Genomic DNA, 24,470 nt, shown 5'->3' on the forward strand with positions numbered 1-24,470 from the left:
ACTTATTAGGAGTTGATCTCATGGCAAGAGAATGAGAGAATCACACCCAACTGAAGACCAATCCACCAAACCGCAGCCATAGAAATGGAGCAATCGCAAACAGTCTGAGATTGCAGTTAGCTGTAACGCACAATCATCTACAGGTATATTTAACAAGAGTATAATATCCACAATAATATAACATTGTATGTTAGGCCACAAAAACTTTCAGTACATCTTATTTATCTTATTTAGTACTCTGTTTTTGTGGTTTACAAATTGTATAATACTTGTATTGACAATGAATCACAGTTGTGTTGAACTGTTTACACAAACACTGACTTAATGTGGCATTCAATTATATCCAATTTGGCATCTTTTTAGTTATATACAGTAGGCCCTATATTGAAAATTAGTTGTAAAGAAAAAAAAAACATTAGATCTTTGACCATTGCTTAGATATCAAAGCCACAGCTGTCATCAAAATACCGGCACAAACTGAACCGCACAGGAAGAGACACTATAGAACAGTCAAATATACTGGAGTCATAAAAAAATCCACGGCCTGAGGGCAATGAATTTTCTACTGTGTGCAACTGGCTACGCCCTGTCACGAACTCTCTGAGAGGAAAGGAAATACGCTGGGCTGAGTCAGAGTTGTCTCAGCTACGCATTACCAAAACACACCCAAACATCCAGAGCCACACATCTTTATTGTCCACACCTTGTTCCTCACACAGACGCAGTGAGCCCCACCTAAACTCTGCAGGTAAACATGCTCCGGCCACAGAGAACAGCATAGGGCTGTGTGAAGCACACCCTGTCTACCTCTCGCAGGACGCTGCCAGCACCACACCCTCACACACACTTTAACCGGACAGGATAAGAAACACAGAGAGAAGATAGAGCAAGAGAGAGGAGTCTCATAAGCTCTCTCATAGATCACTGAGGACAATACAAATACAAATAATAACCTGCCTTTCAGTTATAGGCTACATCAAGAAAACACTGCAAATTTGATGCCCTCCATAGATTTTGTACTGATTGTACTGTATCGGAGAGCATATACATTTATGTCACATTTAAAAATGTAACAATGTCACTGAATTAATATATAATGTGGCATCTTTGTAAAATATCACTTTATATTATTTAACATTCAGCACTGTCATTCTAAACAAAACATTTCACAAAAGAGGTTTGTTTTAAATGATAAAACTAGGCTACAGATATATAGAATAAAGAACAAACTTCATTCAAGCAGTGATTTTTTATAATAAAGATTTAAATCCAGTTGTGTGACTATAAAAGTTCTAATGAACTCATTTAGTTCAACTGAATCAAGGACTTGACTTTGCAAAGGATTGTTCCTTTCAATCTAGTCATCAGTCTGATAGATTTAGAGAAAACCCCTCTTTATTTCAGTTTTTTACAGTCATGACTGCCAGCATCTTAAAAGAGAGAGCCCTATGTTAAAGATGTAAATGACTTTTGGAAACTCTGTTATGGCCAAAACTGGCACAATGCTTTTCATTATGTGTCTAGGTTCACATTTTGTACTTCCAGGCTTGTGGAGGAGAAAAACACATTTAATAAAATGCAACCGCATAGGATGATGGCCGCTGATTCATGGCAAAGTCTTACCAAATGTAGTTAGGAATGATATTGGTAATAGCGCTGATTTTGTATCAGATGAGCGAATAACACTGAAAAACTACTAACTTGGTGATGAGTCTGTGTCATTTCCTGCACATCAATAAAGACACAGATAGGCCTACATATTACTGTTGAACTCCACTGCTATTATATGAACTTGTTTAAATATGCTGTACACTACAGACTTATGATCTGAAAAATATTTGACTTATTTGCAAATAATTGGTGCAATTATGTATTTAATTAATATAAACAGGGTCCAGGGACCCATACAAGACCACAAGAGGGTGCTATAGAAGGTTGCATGGACAATTTGAAACTACATTTTTTTTTTAATTTTAATCTTTTTAGAGTCATTAATGTCAACTATGCATACATCTGTCAAAAGTTTGTGATTAGTAAGATTTGTTCATGTATTTGAAGGAAGTCTCTTACTGCCAACACAGCAGCATTATTTTGATCAAAAATTCTGTAAAAATGTGAAATATTAAATTTTTTAATACTATTTTTATATTTTAATATATTTCAAAATGTAATTTGTTCCTGTGACTGTGAAAATGAAATTCCAGTATGATTTGGTGCTAAAAAAAACCCCTTATTTTTATCAAGAAATTGAGAACAGATACTTAATCTTTTGTGGATACCATGAAACCATCCTTGCTTATTAAAAGCTTTTTTTATGTTTTATTTTTTTTTAATGTTTTTTTTAATTATTTTTTTTACAAATGGCAAACTTTTGAATTTCTAAAAACTATTCACTTCTGCTTTCTAAAAACTGTTAAAAAATCATTTTAATTATTTTATTCCTTTGGCAGTCCTAGCTTTTAATAATAGGAAATGACTAATATATATATATATATATATCTATATATCTATCTATCCCAGGGAAAGCGAGAATAGATCAAATGTGTACCTAATGTAAGTGACTGCCAAATCCATAAATGAAAAAAGTTAGTTTCATACAGTTTAACATTTATATTTTAGAAAAGAGTTTCCTTGCATGATCATAATATTTGGTGATTCTTAACTGCAAAAAGTTTTAAACCCACTGTTCTGAGTCACTGAATCACACATACTCTAAAAAAGTAGAAATACAATGCAGAATCACACATCAGGGAGTCCTGTAATAACCACTGTTTATTATTCAAATGTTATGATTGAATTTACAGTCAAATAGGTAACAAGCAGAGGTGTGTCAGGTCCTTTGGGTGAGTGTTTGTCAATGCCTTGATTAAAACAGAGGGAAGGGAGTCTTTAAAAACCATGACGCTCTCTAGAACCAAAGGACCACATCAAGACTGTGCAGCAAACACATACTCTAACTACAGATCACAAATACTTGATACTTTATAAATTAAAAATACTGTTTTATACATAAACGTGTACGTGTTGCACTTATGTCCACAGTGGTAGAGAGGAGAGGTCTAGATCTAATCTAATGCTTTACAGTGGCACTTTCCATAGTTGAATCTCTCGCAATGCTGGCTGAGGAACCGCTCAATGTAGCAAACCAGTGAGACTGTAACTAAAGAAAATATGGATGCGGTAACTGAGAGAAACAAACAGTGAAATGTTCTAAACCATTATTTGGATTTCAAAAGATCTCTTTAACTTAAGATGCAACGTCCACATTTTTAGAAGATTACGTCCAAGTGTTTAGGCACTAAAGAGATGGTTAGCTAGCAACATGTGATTAAGCTTACCATCTCAAGTAAAGCAAATCATTCTGATAAATATGACATTTTGAGACATATATGGATGTTTTGGGGGTGTGCAAATTAAAGGGTCAAGACATTACACACCACCATCCGCTGAAAATTAGCCACAAATAAAATACATGATATAGCTATGATGCAACACTGAGCCATGTATACAGGCAAGCGTATTATACCACAGAACATATTATATATATATATATAAAATTATATATATTATGCAGAAGTTTTGGCTGATTATTAAATTTTTTCTCATGGTGGCTGGTTGGGTCTTGGATTCAAAAATCAGCCGTTCCTGAATCATTTAAGCATATTTACACAAATAACAGTTCCTCAACTCTATATTATAATAAAAAAGAAGAAGAAGAAGAAACAAAAAAACATTCACACAAAAATATAACATTTGAAATAATTCTTAGCACCAGTGTATCAGATAAAAGTCTTGCTACGCCAGTGTACAAAGTTGCATAGTGTTGAGTTTTGCTCATGTTAATGTGGTTCGCAGGACACCTTTAATAAAGCAGCAGCGTCTGAAAAAAACCTAAACAAATACACAACTGAAATGTGTCGCAACCATGAAATGTATGAAGTCAGCGGAGCCATGCAGGGACTTTTAGTACTGAACTATTTATATACACATGAACTGAAATACTGTGTTTACGTGTTCGACTCACTCGCATTACCAAATCTAGCACGAGGGGTGAAGAAGATGTGCAGTGCGAACAAATTAAGATTCCTTCACTGTTAGCTTTGAGCAAATAGCGTTACCAATGATTAAGTAGCAAACATCCTCAAACAAACGTCTTGACTTCTGATTAGGTCGGAATTTTGATTCGGTTTTAAAGACAAGAGATTTGAGAGGAAGAGCCGGAAGTGGTGCAGTCATGAGGGTTCAACTCGAGGCCCCTAACAGCTCATGCACACACAAATACAGACAAACACACACACACACACACACACACACACACACACACACATGGCCATTCCTCTTCACATAGCATTTCTGCGTATCAAAAGATTAAAAGCTGCTTTTGTCTTCTGTTTGTAAAACATGATTTTGAAGAAACGTACAGAAATACAAACAAACAGTAACCTAATAAAAGGAAATAAAATGCAAGTAAAAGAATCTGAAACAAAACAAGGGCTGTTTTGGTGGCGAGGGATGCTGAAGAACACAGGGAGTGTAAGGCAGACGTAGCGGTGTGGCGTGAAGAGGTTAAGGCCGCTCCAGAGACGGAGTGTTGAAGCAGCCCTCTGGCAGAGTGTTCTTGATGTCGTTGAGGTTCATGATGTCCTTTCGAATGTCTTGGATCTGACGGTCGTAGTCGCTGATCATGTCCTCCTGGCTCTTAGCGATGTCGTTCAGCTCCTTCAGCTTCTTGTCCAGGTCACTTCCTGCCATCTTGTCCTTGGCATCTTTCAGAGCGTTTTCGATCTGATTCAGCTTGCTCAGATCCACCTTATCGATGTTGTCTGGAAGAGGATGAGGTGGTGTTATATTAAGGTGTTTAAGTCGCCACACATTTCACAGAAGTGCATTCTTCTTGCGCAGTATAACAAGGAAAATAAAATGATCATCAATCCCAACAGTAGTATAGACGGTTTCAACGGCATCAACATAAACAAACGTTAATGCGCGTGAGCGCTTTTGTGGACCTAACTTAACTTCTGGTAGACTCCAAATAGAATCAATAACAAAGGCCAAGTCCCTCTAGAGTAGATATTTTTTGATAACAAACAAAATGTGTTTTCTGTGTGGATCAGGCGGACTTAATGAAAATGCTAATTCTTTATTTGCCAGCAGGAGATGTTTTAAAGCATAGACATAAAGCGGGAGAAATAGAGGTTTCCCCAGTAACAGCTGTAAACACAGCAGAGCTGGTACGCTCACACGCTGCTTTATCACGCATATAACATGCAAGTCTTCTTTCAGAAATACAGCGATATAAAAACACCCGTGCCTCGTTTTGATATTTAAACATAAATGTAAGGAATTATTATTATTAAACATGCAGTACGTTACGTAACGTTACTCATGTTTATTTAACGAAGCCTTTTTGAAAATCGATCAGTTTTAAAATTGTGGCGAGTCTCCAAAAATAAATAAATGTATGGGAAACACATCCCGCTGCACAGCCACCTGAGCCCAACTTCAGTCTACTCATCACCTTGACTTTAACTGTGTTTGTAGATGACACCGCAGCCAGACCGATATACACAACACAGACCGGAAGTTAACTTAGGTCCAGGCGCGTGCGCCCGATGAAACCGTCTATAAGCTAAAAATGCATATTTTTATTTTTATTTCAATTTAAGCAATTTAACGCATAACACACATCTTTAAACAGGCATCAAGGAAAGTAGATGACATCTATCATGATTTTAATTATTTTTCAATTATAAGTCTGCCACAAAAAAATGTAATTAATTAATCGTGTGTCTTACTGAGCTGCTTTAATAATTCATTGATTGTGCCCAGCACTGTCTTGACAGCATTTTTGGCATTTTTGGCATTGTCCTCAGCTTCTTTAGCGTTATTAGATGCCTGTGAAGGAGAGCAAAGTTAATTCAATGTCTATAAAACGATTTTAAAACAAATAGAACACATTTAGTCCAGGCCATAACCCACCATGGCTGCCATCATCATGTCAGCATCTGCTTCAGCTTTCTTCTTCTCTAGCTCTTTCTCAGCAGCTGTGAGCTGGTCCATCATGCTGTTCACCTCTCCATCCAGTTTCATGGTGTCTTCAAAAGCTTTTTCTGCATCCGTCTTTGTCTTTGCTGAACCCTGATAAAAAAAAAGGGCAAATCAAATAAAGGCACAGTCTGATAAGTTCACAGACATCCCACAACTTTTGTATGTTTTTGATATTCTTCATTTGAAACTCAACATGTACCTTCTGCACATCATTAGCTATTTTCTCAGCTTCCTCTGCCTTCGTTTTAGCTTCTTTAGCATCTGCAGCTGCGTTGCCTAAAGCTGCCTCGGCCCGTCGGGTCTTCTCATTGGCTTCATTGATTGTCGCATTGATTTCTGGGATTCGCCTCATGGCATCCTCAGCAGCAGTTTTGTTGTCATTGACTCTCTTGTCAAAATCTGAAAGAAAGACAAATATTAATAAATACATTTTTAAACACGTATTTACTTTGATGTTTAGATCTTTATTTATTCCTCCTCTCTCTCTCTCTCTCTCTTAAGAGCTCTCACCTCTGAGGTTGTTCAGAATGTCCTGGGCCTCTCGGAAGGTAGCGGTGCCTTTTTTTGCTGCCTCCTCAGCCAAGGCCTTTGCTGCGTCCGCACGAGCCAGCAACTGATCAGCTGTCTGAAGAAGTCCGAAGCGGAACGAGAGATGGAAAACACAAGAATGGTTGAGTTCTTACACCGCTCTCTTCAATGCCTTGTCTGGCTACCATTCAGAAGGTGAAGTTTTGGACTTTCATCATGAACATAATTACTTATGAGAATGAATAGCAATACAGCGGGGGAACAAATACGCGATATATATTTTAGTCTAAAAGTAATCATGTAAATGCTCTTCCTGAAATGCCAACCTTCATCAAACACTGCAAAAATAACTCACACTGCGAGCAGATTTCTTAAGAATTGTGTCATGGTTCAGCTCTTGACACTGAACTCAATCAGATTAGAATGAGACTATGGACTATCGCTTGTCTCTTATCAGCATCATTTAAGAAACTCCTGTGCCTCATTGCATGTGTTTGACTATTACATATCAAACGTGTGAAAGAACTGCTAAACTGAACAGCAACTAAATATTCTCACCATTTCTTCAAAATCTTTAAACTAATTCCAAACAAAACAAGTACATTAAAAGTCAAAAAGCATTCGTACCTGTTGCTCAGTTTTTCCTTTTTCCAGTAGTTTGCGGACCTCCGTCTCTTTGCCCCTCAGGTCCTCTCTCAGGTCATTGTACTCCTTCTCAGTCTTGTCTATTAGTTTGTCCAGGTCTGATGCCTCCTTCTTTATCTTATTGGCCTCATTCTGAGATAAATTCAAGAGACCGGATTATAGATGCATCCACGCTGATTGTGCAAATTCAGTAAGAATGATAAAACATCATGAAGTCAGCACCTCTAATGTTTTGGTGTCGATTCGGGGCAAGCTGGTCAGGTTGGCGTAGATCTTCAAAGCTTTGTCTCCTGCCTCTTCTGCTTCAGCTTGTATTTTAGCAGCCTGTTTCTCCAGGTTCTTGGCTAGATCCTTTGCTTCGACGTATCTGCGCACATACGAACAGCAATTTAGTTGTAAAGCACGACCAACTGCATTTAAAATCTTTGATACTTTCCTATTCGATACAAGAATATTGACAAGACATGAAAGTCGCATTTAATGTGACGTCCAAGACATACTTCCTGTTGAGTTCATCAATGTCATTGCTCGTCTTGTTCTCGCCATCGAGGGCCTTCTTCAGCATATTATAGGCCTTCGTGGAAGTGTCATTGGCGTCCTTTGCGATCTTCTCGATCTGATCAGCATCTGCTTTATGTCTGTGCAAAGAGCCATAGAAAAATACTGAATAAAACTGTAGTAGGTGGTATGAAAAATCATTATTAACACAGCGTGAAATACTGTAACTCACTTTTCGGACAGTACGCGGGCTTCTTCTGCCAGAAGTGTCATATTGTTTGGATCTCCAGAGGTTGTGGGGATTTTAATATCCTACAGGAACAGATGATAAGGATGAAAAAAAACAGACATTTCAATGGCCTCCGCTGCCATTAGCTGAAGGTATTTGTGGGATATTACGGTATTCTCTCTTGGCGGTGCGGTAGAAATCTCACCACTTTACTGATGGCCTCCTTGGCTTTGTTCAGCTCCTCTCTAGCGGTGTTGATCAGGTCCTCTGCGTCGTGGACTCGCTTCCGTGCTCGATCTGCCTGCGTTCCTGTGCTGTCCACGGTGATCTTGATGTTCTGCAGTCGGTTCCACTGGTTGTTCAGGGTCTTGTTGATGTTGTTTAGACGGTCCAAAAGGGCTTTATCCACTTCTGCATTATAATTGTTAAAGATAACAAAATTATAATTATGTAAAGTGAAATATATCTGCTCTATTATCAATTTAAAAATATAAGTACTTGTTTTATTTGCCTTTAATATATATATATATATATTAGTTGTTCTTATTTTATATAGTTAATCAATATGATGACCTATTACATTTTTTTTAAATCTCATTTGTTTTTTGGGGGGCATTTAACACTATAAGAAATTTTTCGAAACTTGTTACACTGTCAGACGATACCTTTGCTAGCCTGAGCCTCTTGCAGTAAGTCCATTATTGTTTTCTCTGCCTCCTTCAGTCTTTCCTCGAAGGCCTTGTCACTCACTGTATTCTCAGTATTGTCCAGATTATCAATCAAATTCTGTAGCTCATGGAGCTTCTGTCTCTGCTGGTTCACCTGTAAAGAGAAGAAAAGAAAAATCTGAGGTATAAGAAGTTATCTGCTCTGTAATGAAACGTAAAGTCCCGTGTTCATAAGATGATCTCTAACCTTGTCTCTGACCAGGCTGTAACAGCTGGGACACTGCTGACAACCTGGAGTGGAGCGGTTGTAGAAGTAGTTCTCCTCACACATGTCGCAGCGAGCTCCCACGAAGCCTGGGCGACACTGACAACGCCCGTTTTCCTTGCACTGAGCAGACTCTGAGCCTTCTGGGTCACAGTCGCAAGCTGCAAAACCAAACCAATGGTAAATGGAACAGATCTAAGATATAAGATCAATTCTAAAGCAATTGTGCATTTAGCAGAACTGCTGTAGAAAGGCAAAAGAGCAGGACACCGTACGTTTGCAACCCGACGAACTGAATCCAAAGAAGTTGACCTCACAGCGCTCACAGTGTTGACCTGTGACCCCTGGCTGACACTCGCATTGGCCTCTAACGATATCACACTGACCGTTTGTGGAGCCGATAGGGTCACAGTTGCATCTGAGGAAACAAATTGAAAGATTCGTTTTAAAAAACTTGCAGTTCTGTCGATCCTATATCATTAAGAAAATGAGAGAGAGAGAAATAAACCAAATACCGTTCACAGCCCTTGCCGCTCTGAAGGTTGTAGAAACCAGGCTCACACGCACTGCAGTCTCTGTCAATGACATGGGGAAGACACTGACACTGACCCATCACCTGAGAGCAGGTCGTCTTGCTGTCCACTGTCCCGTACGGAGAGCACGAACACGCTGCAGAGGTGGAAAAAGAAAGGTTTAGAAAATAAATGTTTTTTTTTTTTTTTTTTTTTTTTTAAATACAGTAAAACTGGGAAACATTATTATATTTAAAATTACGTTTCTATTTTAAGATGGCAAAGCTATTACTCTAGACTTCAGTGTCACATGATCCTTCAGAAACCATTCTAATATGTTAATTTGGTGCTTTTATAATTATTATCAGTGTTCAAAAACTCTTTGACTAGTTCAGCAGAACAGAATTTATTTCAAAATCATTTGTAACATGCAATAAATTGTCTTCATTGCCACTTTTAATGAAGCTAATGCGTACTTGCTAAATAAATGTACTATTGTTTTTTGAATGGTAGTGTATGTATGTATGTATGTATATATATATATATATATATATATATATACATACATATCATGAAATAAACCCCTATAAGATAAGAAATAAACACTCACATTTGCATTTGTCTGATACATTTGCGGCACGGGCATTGCCGTAGAAACCCTCTTTGCAACGGTCACAGAAGACTCCGGCTGTGTTGTAGATGCACTTGAGGCATTCGCCCGTCTCTCGGTTACAGTTGCCTACAGCATTGGGGTCGATGTTGTTGTTGCAGCTGCAGGCACGGCACGCCCTGACTCGTCCATTTGAACCAAGAGGGTCCCCGAAGAAGCCATCATCACATAATTCACACCTCTTACCTGGAGACAGTTAAAGGTGGAGATCATGTGTTATATTATTTACTATATTGAATCTCCAAACAGATTGAATGCTCAGAGCCTGTACCTGTGGTTCCATTTGGGCAGTTTGTACAGACCACCTCTTTGGTCCTGGGCACCACAGCACACGTGGCACCTGCGGGGCAGGGACAGGGTTCACAGTCTGAAGGAGAGCCGACCGTGGAGTCACCGTAGAACCCGTCCTTACACCTCTCGCAGCTCTTGCCGGTGGTGCTGTGCTGGCAGTTACACAATCCTGCAAGTTTGAGACAAAGAGACCATGTAATACCACATATCACCACAAGATGGCAACATTTTATAAACACAAAGGAAGAAGTAGCATTACTGCAGTTTAGCATGTACAGAGGGAATTTTGAGTAACCATTGCATATTTAGAAAAATCCAGAAATATGTATTTGCACAACTCTGTTTTGGCTTGAATCTTAAAATGTAATTTTCGTATTGCTCAAAAGTCTTTTAAGACCTTTATGGGTAAAAAACAAAGTATAGATATTATCTAAAATAAATTTGATTTCAGTGGTTTTCATATTGCATGCATTTAGAGCACATGACTTTCCGTAATGAAATCAAGATCCAGTCTCCTGGGAGCAGAGAAGTAAATTAAATATCAAAACTATGGCAAAGAAATACAAATAAGTCAGTTGTGATGACGAACCTGTCACAGGGTCGCAACTGTCACTGTGTCCATGGCAGTTGCAGGATTCACAACTGCTAAAGCGGCCCAGCTCAGGTTGGCTCCTCCTATATCCCAGATCGCATTGCTCACAGTGCTGTCCCACGTAACCCTTAGGACACGTACACCTCTCAACCCAACGAGCAGGAGTTCCAGGGCCACGGCGGGCAGTCACAAGGGACACGTTGTCTAAATAACCTGCACCTACAGCAGAAACATTATTAAAGTTAGTTCAAGTATCCGTTAAAATGACCTTAAGAGTCTTGCAACAGAGAACCCAAGGTTATTGTCATTTTGTCCTTCCTATTTTGTCTTAAAAGAATGTCTAAAAACACAGCTTTGTGAATTAGTGAATTAGTAGACGTACTCCTTGCACTGTAGGTTCCACGAATCATAACCGAAGTCAGATTGTGCAGAAGTTTCTGGAAGTCGGCGTGTTTTATGGTGGGTCTCCAAGGATAGTCAGTAGTGTCATGGAGTCTAAACGAGAAAAGAGATGATTTTTAACATTAGGAGTACATCAGATAAGCTAACCATATGTATAAATCAACTAATCTGCAAAAAGATGAAAAAGATGACTATGAATTCTATATATATTTTATTTTTATGGAACAATGCATGCAATATATGTCACAGTATTATGATGAATTTGACTTGCAATTTACAGCATGCAGTTAATATTCATAGTATAATTCTTTTTTTTATTTTTATAAAATATTACTGAATAATGCAGAAAATGTAGCTTTGCCATAACAGGAATAATACATCGAAATATAATAATAAATGGAAAACAGTTATTTTAAATTGTAATACTATTTCACAATATAAGTGTTTTTGTATTCTTATGTACTTGAATATGTCAATCTTGATAGCTTTTGTTTTTATTAATTTGACCAGCCCTAGTTTTACTAAAAAAGACCTCACCTAAACACAAAGGTTTGTGTTTCCTCTCCTGGGTAGGAATTGCCCTGGGCAATAAGTGGCACAGCAACCCGATGGCCGGCCCCTTCCAGCACAACGTCCTCCGCTGAGAGTCGTGCATCATGTCGCTGAATCCTGAAGTTCAGCGTGAGGTTCTGACCGTAGCTCAGCAGCTGATCACCAAGAAACTTCTCTACAGTAACAAAAACGAAAGATGATTAGAACAGTCTTATTCATGCAATCTTCTGTCTCTTTATCATACAGAGGAAACCATGTCTCCTATTATACCTGGAGCCACAAAGTAGATGGGGATGTAGTCTTCTGAGATGAGGGAGATCTCTCGAGTGGTGGGTGACCACTGCACAGGAACGCTAGAGCCGTCTCTCTTCTGTCCCCTCCAGCCCTCTTCATCTATACACACATAACGAATATTATTCTTTCTCCTTATCACAATCCTTTGAAACTGTGGCTGATTTTACATTGGCACTAGTATAACTTTAGGAATCAGTATAAACAGGATGTTGACCCTAATGTTTGGATACTTACCCCTGTCGAAGGTGGAGGTAACTTTGTGTATGCTGTAGCCATCAGCACTTTCACACACAGTGGAATGCTGGAAGCAGAAGCATGGAGTACATCCCTGAGGATTCTGGGGGTCCAGGTTAAAGTAGCCCAGTTTACACCTGAGAGAAAGAGGCAAAAGAGTTAATTAGTAATGAGACAGGATGGCTGATAAATGGATTTGTAAAGTTCAGGGACATTTTAATCATTTTAATTACTTCTTGTCCCATGTAAATACAATTCTCTCTTTACATATTTCAAAACCACTATAAACACGTATGCGGCTGAGAACTACTCAAATATTTTCAAAATAATCATTTATTTTATTATTAAATATTATTTTAATTATTATAATGATATTTATTTTAATTATTGTCATAGTAATTACAATGACACTTATAATTGAGATTTTAACCATAATTTAGATTTTATGTAACATTTTTCACAAGCACCATTCATACATCTGTGTATAAAACATTGTTAATGTTAATGTTTATGTATAATAAAACAAAAGATTTTGATTTCAAATAAAATCTGTTCTCTGGAACATTCCATTCCATTCATTAAATAATCCTGACAAATATATATACCATGGTTTCTACTAAAGTATTTCGGAGGACAAAACTGATAACTAAAATAAATATTTGAGCACTTAACCAGCATACTGGAATGATTCCTGAATACTGCTGAAAATTCAGCTTTGCCATCACAAGAATCAATTATATTTCAAAATACATTATAAAAATGTTTTACAATATTTTATTTGAATGTGTAATAGTATTTTACTGTAGTATCAAATAAATACAGCCTTGGTGAGTGTTAAAAGACTCCTCTCAAAACGTTTTGTGTATTTTATTTGAGAAAAATGAATCGGTAAATTCCAAACACATAATGAAAAATGTAGAAACAGCCCATCACCAGTCAACAGGCAGAACACCAGGGTAGTTCAACTTTGGTGACTGCAAGTCCGGAGGCCCTACATGGTCTGGCTGGGAAACCTGGCCATCCCTGAGCTATTTTCTCTTCCATCTGACACTGAGAGTCCTAATTCGGTTTCTCAGACACACACATGGCTTCAGAGCCTCTGTGTGTCACCCGCATAGGGACTTTCTATTAGAAAAACTGTCTAAACGGCAGACGCCCCTTTTTAAAAGTGTTTATAAAAGCTTTGACATACATCCTAATAACTGAGCAGGGGCTGAAAAGTGGATGATCTTTATTGGACTTTTGGGACCGTGATGCTCAATTTAATTCTGTTGATGACTCGTTTCTAATTTGAGAACATATTTAAACAATCTTAGTAATTGCAACATTTGCCCTTGTGAACAAGTCAAGTATGTACAACACTAACAGCAGGGGTGTTGCCATTGTGTGTGGAGTCTGACCTGTCACAGTTGAATCCATCCACGTTTTCCTTACATTGGCAGCGTCCGGTTTGGACATCACACACCTGCGTGCTTCCGGCTCGATTACAAGAGCAGCGACTGTAGAGGGGAAAGAGGGAGCAAGAAGGTCAAGGAGAAATAATCAACTTTAACAACACTGATTAAAGGGTCTGCAAATCAAATATAACCTTCATCGAAAAGAAAGACAGTTTCTGGGGTCCTTAAAAAGTCATAAAGTGTGAGAACGTGTTTCAGGCTGGCGGTTTAAGCCATGCCAGCTTTACCTGCAGCCTGCCGCAGTCAATGTGTGATAACCAGGCTGGCATCTGTCACACTTATCGCCCGTCACTCCTGCCTTACAGCTACATCTGCCGGTGATGTCACACTGGGTACTGAGGGAACCTGTAGGGGAAGAACCGGTAAAACAAATGGTTAGGAACTCAAGCTCCAGGGGAATGTTCAAATTTACACCGAAACAAAATGTTCAAATTAAACCCTATTGATTCCCTCACGTCAAATCATTTTTCTCATACTGTTCGGTTTCATTTTTCTCCTTGATTATGAACAAAAAAAACAAAAAGTTGGGCTGGTCTGTTACGCACCAACAGGGTTGCAGCTGCAGGAGAGACAGCGCTGGCCGGAGGAGTCTCTGTAGTAGTTGTCCCGGCATCGCTCACAGTTCGGTCCATCCGTATTGTCAGCACAGTTTCGGCAGTGCCCTCCGTGACCAGTGGCACGATACAACTCCGAATCGAAATAACATTCGCCACTCTTTCCATTACAGTCACAAGCTGAAACAGAGACACATCCTCCAGGTCAGAACTTAGACGTAACAATTCCCTGGGGTGGCATTAATGTGACTATTACGCAGACGATCACATCTGTACACGAAATAAATGCTTGAACAATCTGGAACTGAATTACGCAGATGTGGTTCGGCAGTCATCAGGACTTCGAGTAAGATTTCTGCTTGAGCAATTAGTGGACACATTCATGAGAGAGAAATGGAAATAAGATGATGGACGAGCAGGAGCTGTGTGGGTGTGAGAACTCTAGCTCTCGGGCTGCTGTACATCAGATGTGCACATTAGTCATGCATTTCCAGGAAGTGTCTGCATGTATGCATCCAAAGAAGGGGAGGGAGGTCCCCAAAAGCCCCTTCTTCTATAATATAACATTAGTTTAAGAAAACAAGTGACTCATTATGGAGGAGGTTAGTCTGTGTGGAAAGACTGCAGTTCTCCATGTACTCATGACGGAGGTCAAACAGCTGCGATTTGGAATCTTTCTACTTATTCCACTGAATGCTGAGAGGACATCGATAGTTAACCCCCAAATAGTTTACTTATATTTTCTACCCCATATGTCTTTTAAACTATGTGCTACTAAATTTAATTTGAGTTTTTTTTTTCTGAAATACAAAAGGTGGCACAAATGACCTTAGTCAGGACTTAAGATTTTGTTTCCCGCAATTGTAAAATAAATTGATTTCCATGCTAGCTCCCAAAAGGACAAATATATCTTAAAAGCATGTGATTATTGCCTTCGTTTGAAATGTATACATAAACTTTGAGGAACATAGTCTCAGAATCTTTTATTTTTTTAAATTAGCTGAATCAGTCACATGACTTCTGAGGACTAATGGTGTGTTAATGACAACAACGATGTATGACACGTCTACAAACAAAACGTCATTTAACACGTGTAAATGAGATTCGAGAGCTCTGGTAGAAAACTAGCAGTGAATATCATTTTAACGGTTTAAGATTTCAATTAAAATATCTTCAATAACGTTCAGAGTATGAATGAAATCTAAGGGGAAGTTGAAAATAACAGCATTTATTTTATTTTCTAACACTATAAATGTCTTCACTGTTGGTTTTGTATTAATTTAAAGCATACTAGCTAAATAAATCTAATAAATTATTTAAAAAGTTTTACATATCCCGACTTTTTAAACAAAAGTGTAAATACACGCACATATTTGGAATACAGTGCACAAATCTGTTACAAGTTACAAGATAGAAGGTCATGATTTTCTTGAAGCTTGGCAGTTTAAAAAAAATTTGAATTTGAATTTTTCTATTATATGTAGGAAACCAGTTAAAGCAAAATGAGTCTTTTTTCGAGGAAGAGTTGTCTAAACATGTAAGACCAAACTTACGCAGACACTCGTTGGCGTTATCACCGGTGGCTCTCCTCCAGGGACGGTCATTGTAGAAGGGCTTGCACACGTTGCAGTTTGGTCCCTCTGTGTTGTGTTTGCAGTTACACACCAGCTTGCTGCGCTCGTTCTTCACACACTCGCTGGCGTGGCCGTTACACTTGCACCTGGGTGGTGAGGGAGAAGGTAACAGACCGGTCAGGTGCAAAAGGGCCAGCACACAATGATAGGGCACGCTTGCTGTATGACTACACATACTGCCGTTGTAACACAAACCAAGCAGACACAAACGTGCCGCAAAGCTGTTCAAACACAGAGCTCTGATGATGTTTGCTGAGCCTATCACTGAAACGTCACTGCACCTTTGTTTTGAGATTGAGTAGCTGATGTGGGTTTCTTTATTCTGCCCATCCTTAGATACAGCGGGTGAGAATATGCAGTAATAAAGTTCACGGTGGGTGTGTGTGTTCACTACTGTGTGTGTGCACTTGGACGGGTTAAATGCGAGCACACGAACGAACGCAACAAACATATTCACCAACAAAGACACCTTGACAGAGGACTCGGGACAAGAGAGGGCTTGTGCAGTTAAAGCCACCTCTTGCACATTGTCTCAGGTGATCCTTGGCAAAGCCTCATGGAAAAGGTGACGTGAGGAATCATAACTTGGAGGATGTGCACTCATCTGACGTGCATTTTCCCTAATACTTATATACTGTATATTTAACACGGATAAAGTAAAACTCCCAGGATGCTACGTTTCTGTTGATCCGATCACTTGAGGAACATACGGCTCTCCGTGAGCACTGATGTTGAAGCTGGACAGGAGCACACGGGCTATAAGGCAGCAGGTTTAAATGATTCCCTTCAGCCTCAGCCTTGTTCAGTTCCCTTTCCAGACTCTCCGCCCGCCCCATTCCAGTTCCACTGCGCTCTATAATCCAGCACTCCCAGGCAGGAATGTAGGGAATGTGGGCTGTGTAATGGAAATCTGCTCCACATTTCAAACAGTTTAAGGTGAAAAGACATGCAATGCTGCACCTAGAGATGTTTCACGCTTGCTCGACAGCGCTCTGATCCCTCATACGGCCTTCATCTCTAAAGCTCACTGTCAGGGTTTAAAGATTCCACAGACAGGAAGCAAAGAGGTAGTTCTTAAATTTTTGTACCTTAAGTTAAGATAAATTGCATAGGAATTCATCGTTTTGGTCCTTTTTTTTGCATATAGAATTGAACAAACTGGTTTAAAACAAGAAATTCTTGTGCTATTATCTATTAACTAGAGGCTTGCTCTCACAGAGAGTGAGTTTTCCCATGCAGAAAGATTTTGAAATGAAGCAGTGCGTCCCAAATCAACCTATTTCACTCAAAGCGTGAAAGCTCACACTGCAACGATCTAATCTTTTAAAGCGGTGGTTCTTGTTTTTTTTTGTTTGCACACTGAAAAAAAAATCATATTTCGCGTCACATGTCCAGCATTCCAGATGGAGCTGCTGATATCCATGGTCTGAATACAAGGAAGATATGTCAATGCTTCATTAAACTATATACTGACATATTAACGCTGGAGAGTGAAGCAACAGGGTGAAAACGTACCTTCCTCCAACAGCGAAGTCAGAGATGGCGTAGTAGTAGGATTTGAGAACTTTGGGATCGTTGAAAACTTCATCTCCGAAAGTGTTTAATCTGTTCAGAGTCACTCTGATGTCCGTGGCAGTCACCCAGTCCTGATAGAGAGAAACAGAATTACAAATTAGGCTTTTAAAAAAACGAGACCGTAAAAGCAAGAATGTAGCTAGAGAAAGACTAGTCGTAGATGAGCTTGCAGTAGTTATTAGAGAGGTTTTAGCAGGGCAGAATTCTTCCCATCTGTTCTGTGTTCAGACGTCAAAAGCAAACACATCCTCCGGCCTCTAATCTAAACAAAACCTGCTGTTTGAGGCACTGTAATGTCTGCAGAAAGGTTTCATGGGAAAAGAAAAACGCCAGTGTGACGTTCAGCATGTAAATGTCATTTAGAATGATGCCGCACTCGTACTTGCAGTTGAACTTTGCCTGTTTGTGGCCACATTCAGGGAGTGCCAATGGAAGCAATCTCAGGAACCAACGAAAACATGACTCAGACCAAGACTTCAGTCCTTTTCCTAAAAGCTTTGCACGCATTTCCTCTAGTTTCACTATAAATGTTGTTATTTTACAAGCAGGGTTGACAATAACACAGCGGTTAAAGTGGAGCCAGGCAACCCTGTAACAACAGTGAACGTTTTCAGTCCACCAAACATCTGCTGGAACTGAGGAGGAAACGTCCTCAAGTCATTCTGACACCTTATCCACAGCTGACGGCCGTGATTCAGAGCATGTTCCTGTTTGGGAAGACAGCCAACGATTTCACACTTCTCTTCCCCTAGAGAAACATGCTACATAAACACAGATTTATCCCAAAGAAATATGAGGATTATCACTAATGATCAAAGCTATACTATAGTTTAGGAATGGGCAGTATACTTAAAGTAACTTACAGTCAAATGCTCCATATTTATAGTGTTTCTAATATACTATTAAAATAAATATATATTTTTTATAATAATCAATTTTAAAAATACATGACAGCACTACACACTTAAAACACAAGCTCTGTCATCTGATTATTTTCTTGAACTTCATATTTGGAGGAGATACATAAATAAATCTGCCAAAACTGTTTGTACTACTCAGTAGTATAAGGTCATTTTTTGAGCTTGACGGTTGTAGTCACCATCCGCTTTCAGTGTCTGGAAAAGAGCAAACAGGACTCCGATTGTGTTTCACGGAAAACTTACATCATGTGTTTTAACCAAAACGATGATGACAGGATTTTCACATTTGAGTTCGCTTTCACTTTAACCCTTTTCAACCCCCAAGAAATGAGATACAACCAGATCTAACTATTAGCACTGCTTGGAAACAACAACAACAACAAAAAAGAGTACATATAAAACTAACGGCTCATGATCAACTAATGATATTAATGAAAGCTGATGAGTGAAGCCAGTTTGTTGCGGATCATATTCAAAAGTCCACAAACAAACCTAGTCCGTCTACTTTCAACACACGCTTCTAGAACAGCGTATGACAGCCATTTAAAACCCACAGAAACAGATCCATTCCTATAAAAAGAGTTTGGGGCTTCGGTATTAATAGCTTTATGGCATATGAGATGTCTGATATGGAAGTATCTGGCAACAGAGCTAAAATTGTACATTTGGTAAAGGTAACGTTACAAATGAAAAACAACATTATACAAAAATTAATAGAAATATAAACAAATGTTTACTATAATAATATGGCTTAATTTTCTCAATAAAATTAGAAGACACGTGAAGCACTTGTTTGGTGGTACAGAATATAAATATATAAACGTGAATACTAATCAAGTACCAATGATGCACTAAAGAGCTCCCAAAATAACTAAAAGGACGCAACATAACTAGAAACACTGACTGCAGGCGCCATCCTGCATGAATATAAACCACTATCTATATTAAATTCTCTTTGGTAAATTAGAAACCATGGGGACCGACTTGAATTTTCAACACATAAAAGCACATGGTGAAAAAAAGTGATTCAAGACAACAAATCAGACCCCAGTGTTCCAGCTCTTGTGTTCACGCTGCACGTTGTCCATCACTTGCACATGCACTCTTTTCCAGCTGTGTCTGTGCACAGCCGCGCACAATCAGAATGTGGTGGGAAATTGTGGGGTGTCACCTAGTAACATGTTGCAATTTTTGGCTGTGCTGAGTGAGCGGGAGACGATGTGGCACCTGGACAGCGCAGCACGGGTCACACAAACAAACCCCAGCCTGCCTGCCTGTCCTACATTATCTGCTGTCCACCCACTCCTGCTCATATCTCACACTTAACCTCTTTTCGCCTCCCTGTAACCACGGCAGCATCTTGTTTAGGTTTGGCATGCAGAGCGCTTTCTCTGCCTGACAACAAATTCCACAGTCAGCACACGGAAGGACTGACTCAGCTCACATTGGGATGAGCGTCTGTCTCTTATTCAGCTAATTAGTCTGAAAAATGTTGTTTTTTTTTTGGCTGTGATTGTGGTCTCGGGAAATATATCAAGTTCTGTTGAAATGAAACAAAGTAACAGTAGGATTTTTGCATAACAGTAACCCTGTGGTGTGTAACGGTCAGAAACATGTTGTAAAACCAATTTAACAAATAAAATTCATTCTTCTATGAAGCAAAAAAATAATGGCGCTCAACAATAAATAAAAAATAAACAAATAATACAAATAAAAGTATAGCACCAATAAAAAGTTTGGGCTCAGCAAGATTTTGACTTTAAATTCAAATTAAAAAACTTTGAGGATGCACTGAATTGATCAATTGATCACGTGGAACTGAAGAGTAAATAGCTATACAAGAATAAATACAATTTTAAAATATACTGAAACGGTAACATAAAATAAAGTAATAACAATATTTCACAATATTCCTGTTTTTTTTCTTCTCTTTTTTTTCAGACTAATGCAGCCTTGGTGTGCAGAAGAGATTTCTTAAAAACGTATTACTATTTACGATTTTACAAATGTGCCAATCCTACAAATATTTTACTATTACTATATCAATTTTATCACTTGTATTACTATTAACTACTATCAACTACAGTGCAACTTTTTCCAAAATACAGTAAATGAAAATGTGAAGTTGTATCGTAATATTTTCCAAATACTAATATCTCTCACATGCAAACACTTCTAAATGACGAGCTGTTTGTTTGAGGCAGTGGAATGTTACTCAATCTGGAAAGTAAAATCTTGGAAAAGTAACTTGGCTGCAGTCACACATTACAACACAACCACACATCTGGAAACAGAGTTTTCGATTCCTTATTTCTGAGACTGTGACTGATGTGAACGCTTTTGACTTCATGAGTACGAGCAGTCAAGGGAGGGTGAATGAAAGATAAAAAAAGAGACAGGAGACTTGTTTACCTGCAGTACAGGGCTGTTGTCGAAATTATAAGCGCTGGGTCGGCCCTCGAGTGTGGAGAAGGCCACGTTTCCTCCGCTGAGCGGTGAGATGTCACTGAACTCATCCGTGCACAGAGCCTGCTGCTCGTCCTCACCGGTGCGGATGAAGCCGCGGTTGATCTTGCTGTAGGTCTTCTCGCAGGAGCCGCTGTAGTACTGGTAGGGAATCCAGGGCCCGTCTTCACTAGTGCGCTTGTAGATGGCAAAGCTCTCAGGACGACTGGTGTGAAACTTCAGACGCACATAGGTGATGTCGAAAGCCTTGCCTAGAAAAAGAGAGAAGGCAACATAAGGCACTGACTACTGCGGTTTAACACATTGAAAAGATTTAACACCAAGATTTAAGCACTAAAACAGCGATGGACGGATCATTGCTAATAATTAAATGGGAAATGCAACCGATTTTAAATAGTTGGTTTGCGGAGTTGGCACGCATTGCATGGGGAAGTTACAGATAAACATAGAATCAGGTACCGTGAGGATATGCAGCATATATTTAGGTAAACACAGGAGTGAGATTAGGGAGATGTGCTCTATAACGTACAGTACAGAGAATGCAAAGCAGATATCACACAGATAGACTGTTAGTAGCGTCTGAAAACTAAAGGTAGAACAGAGTTCAGATAAAGTGGAAGATGATTGGATACCATACGCTCTCTTTTCTAAACAATCTGTGCTTCGGTACGGCCCACTAGCAGATAGAGCTGGATTCAAGGACTGGATAAGACACTAAGTCAGCACTGCAGGTGCCAAACATACACACATCTCTGAAAGATTGCACAGAAAAAGGGATCAAGGTTAAGCAGACAAGCCTGATATTATACGCAGCTGGCATAACGCCATGCAAGCATAACCTCGTTCCACTGAAAATGCCTAAGAGTTCCTTCCTGTCTGATAAGATCAGCAAATCCGTGCCCTCAAATTTCCATTGTTCTGCTCATTTCTTCCCTCTAGCTGCTGAAATAATCAGGGCTGTAACCACCTTAGAAATATGAGGGGGAATTCCCAATTTTCAAATGAATGTGACATAATATTGTTGGTGCATTATTTAAAGTATAACGAAATGTATAATTGACCATGACTTGAATGCACCACTTCTTTGAAGAGTAGGTTTTTAATTGCTTATATATATATTTTTTTTTTTTGATAAATTCAGGTTGTAAAAAATGTCAGATGGTGTTTATGAATTAATTTAAATATTTAAACAACAACAAAACAAATCTGTTAAAAACATTAATATATTTTTAAAAATAATAATGTATTCAAAATGTAAAGAAAAAAAACTACTACTACTTTTGAGAACCTGGCACTTGTTTTAAACTAGTTTATGTTTTTTAAATCTCTCGGTTTAATCTCTTCTTTTAAACTCTCTTTTTATCTCTCCGCCACAATTGTAATCATTTCATCATCAATCACCCTGAAGTCCTTCTTTTCACTATTTAAAGCACGACATGCAATAAAACATTGTCTTGTAAAAAGACGAGCATAATCTCACACCTTTTTTTTTTTTTTTTTTTTTACAAGAAGCTTCGTTTTTTTGTGCTAGTCTGGATTTCAGAAGCTTTGCGAGGTTCTCCAGCAATTATATGGAGCTTGTAAAAACATATTTTTGCATGTCTGAGCAAGCTACGTGGTGTGTTTGGGAGAAACTGCAACCGGGGGGCCAAATGGAAGTGGCATGGAAAGACATCATTCTTTTAGTGTGAAGAAAATGACACTATCTTTTAGAAGGGCCAAGTTTGGTTTTTAGCAAAGAATTTGCTCTCCAAACAAATCCGCAAAAACTAGGGACAATGTGTGTTAAATAAATACACAGAGATTGCATCAAAAAGTGCAGCTAAAGCAGGGACTGATGCAAAGCAATGACAAAGAGATTCATACCTTGCAGCAGTCTCTGAGGGTATTATGGCTGTTAACATGAAAATGAACTTGCTGACTTTTAGGAGCCTCCTGCACACATCATGCTGTCAAGGTCAAAGTTCAACAGAAGTGAGAGAGATTTTTACAACAGGGTGTGAGCTTTCTGCTTTTCTGGCAGTGAACAAGTTGACAATGCCGCACGTAGTGCCTTACAAAAGTTGACAATGACTCAAAGGTGAATCAAAGACTTCAAAGTTTCATTCACCAACAAATAGCTAGTTGTCATGATCCTAAAAAGTATTAAAGGGGACATTGGATACCCACTTTCCACAAGTATGAATCTTTATGGAATATCCACAACATACTTTGGATAAAATTCTTCAATGTTCATGTAAAATGAGACTGGATTTGGAACAGCATGAGGGTGAGTAAATGAAAGATTTCTAATGCTTTGTTGAACCATCATTTTAAGAGCGACTGGCTTTTACAGAATCACTGCACTGGCTCTTGCAAGAGTGAAAATGATGATGGTCACACTCATGAAATAAGACATTATTCCCATGCATGAACACTGGAAAGCGAGTCAAAGGTATTTTCCAGCATGAGTTTTATCCAATACATGTCCATATTTCTCACGGGCCTTTCAAATTCTACTCCTCTCTCGGTGGACAGCTGCTAACTCTTACTCATAACCCTTATCCAGATGTTTTCAAGCCATGATTTTACCTTAATTTGTCTCTTGATCATATCGTAATTGACTGCAGGTCAGGTGCAATGAAACAAAGACTGGGAACGATTGCAAGAACATTGGGCCAAAATAGGACCATTTCTCATTCAAGTCCTCAACCCAACGCATCCACATATGGCACTGCTATGCCATGGATCCGACAACAGCAGGATGACTTACAAAACCTAACACCCAAACAATGCAATGCCTTGGCTTAAAACATTCACATGAGTTATACGTACATGTACTTTGCTGACGACACGGCAAACAGTGCCATCATTGATGCCTCACCTCTGAAGTCTCCCCAGCAACCTTGCAAAACAAGATGAACCAAATCTTTTGGCAAACCAGTGAAGAAATGAGCCAGAAGCTGGCTGAGAGCAAAACAAAAAAGCTCCTTCACATAGCCAATGCGTTTCAGGAGGACAGACAAAGAGCACTTGAGCACTGACTCATAGTGCTCACTGGAGCAGGGCTGGAGCTCAAAAGCATGACTGAAGCCAGGGCACACATGAAGAGGAAAGGGTCAGGCCCTGCGGGGACTCTGCGCTGGACGCTCTTTGAACTTACACTTGATGACATCTCATCTTTGTCACCAAGCCACTGGAGACTGAGAGGCTGTGATTTCAGTCTACATACTGGAATTAATGTGGAGGACTGTTTCAAACATCTCCAAACATTGAGGCAGATGGATAATAGTAGTAAAATACATTACATTTACAGTTATATCACTTCAGCAAAGGTGATACAAAGCACTTTTATCAGAGCGAAGAAAAAAAAAAACATCCTAATAAGCAGTGTTGGGTATAGTTACTTTGGAAAGTAGTTAGTTAGGTTACAACGTTACCATCAATTAAAAGTAAT

At 38.9% G+C, this 24,470-nt stretch overlaps 1 protein-coding gene across 1 annotated transcript; it reads right to left on the reverse strand.

Moving 5' to 3' along the window:
- Positions 1-2,754: 2,754 nt before the first annotated feature.
- On the reverse strand, positions 2,755-24,188 carry LOC113040947 (laminin subunit gamma-1-like). Its single transcript, XM_026199165.1, has 28 exons — positions 24,072-24,188; positions 20,981-21,319; positions 17,589-17,719; positions 15,993-16,159; positions 14,431-14,619; positions 14,113-14,230; positions 13,829-13,927; positions 12,429-12,565; positions 12,171-12,293; positions 11,886-12,075; positions 11,329-11,441; positions 10,944-11,165; positions 10,335-10,523; positions 10,004-10,249; positions 9,397-9,550; positions 9,157-9,299; positions 8,864-9,042; positions 8,614-8,770; positions 8,154-8,359; positions 7,952-8,031; positions 7,722-7,859; positions 7,444-7,588; positions 7,204-7,353; positions 6,559-6,673; positions 6,248-6,447; positions 5,980-6,138; positions 5,796-5,895; positions 2,755-4,823 (listed from the first exon to the last, which is right to left on the reverse strand). The coding sequence occupies exons 1-28, from the start codon at positions 24,186-24,188 to the stop codon at positions 4,567-4,569; spliced, it is 4,563 nt and encodes a 1,520-aa protein (XP_026054950.1). The 3' UTR covers positions 2,755-4,566.
- Positions 24,189-24,470: the final 282 nt, after the last annotated feature.

The sequence above is a fragment of the Carassius auratus genome, chromosome 2, assembly GCF_003368295.1.
Source record: "Carassius auratus strain Wakin chromosome 2, ASM336829v1, whole genome shotgun sequence".
NCBI lineage: Eukaryota > Metazoa > Chordata > Actinopteri > Cypriniformes > Cyprinidae > Carassius > Carassius auratus.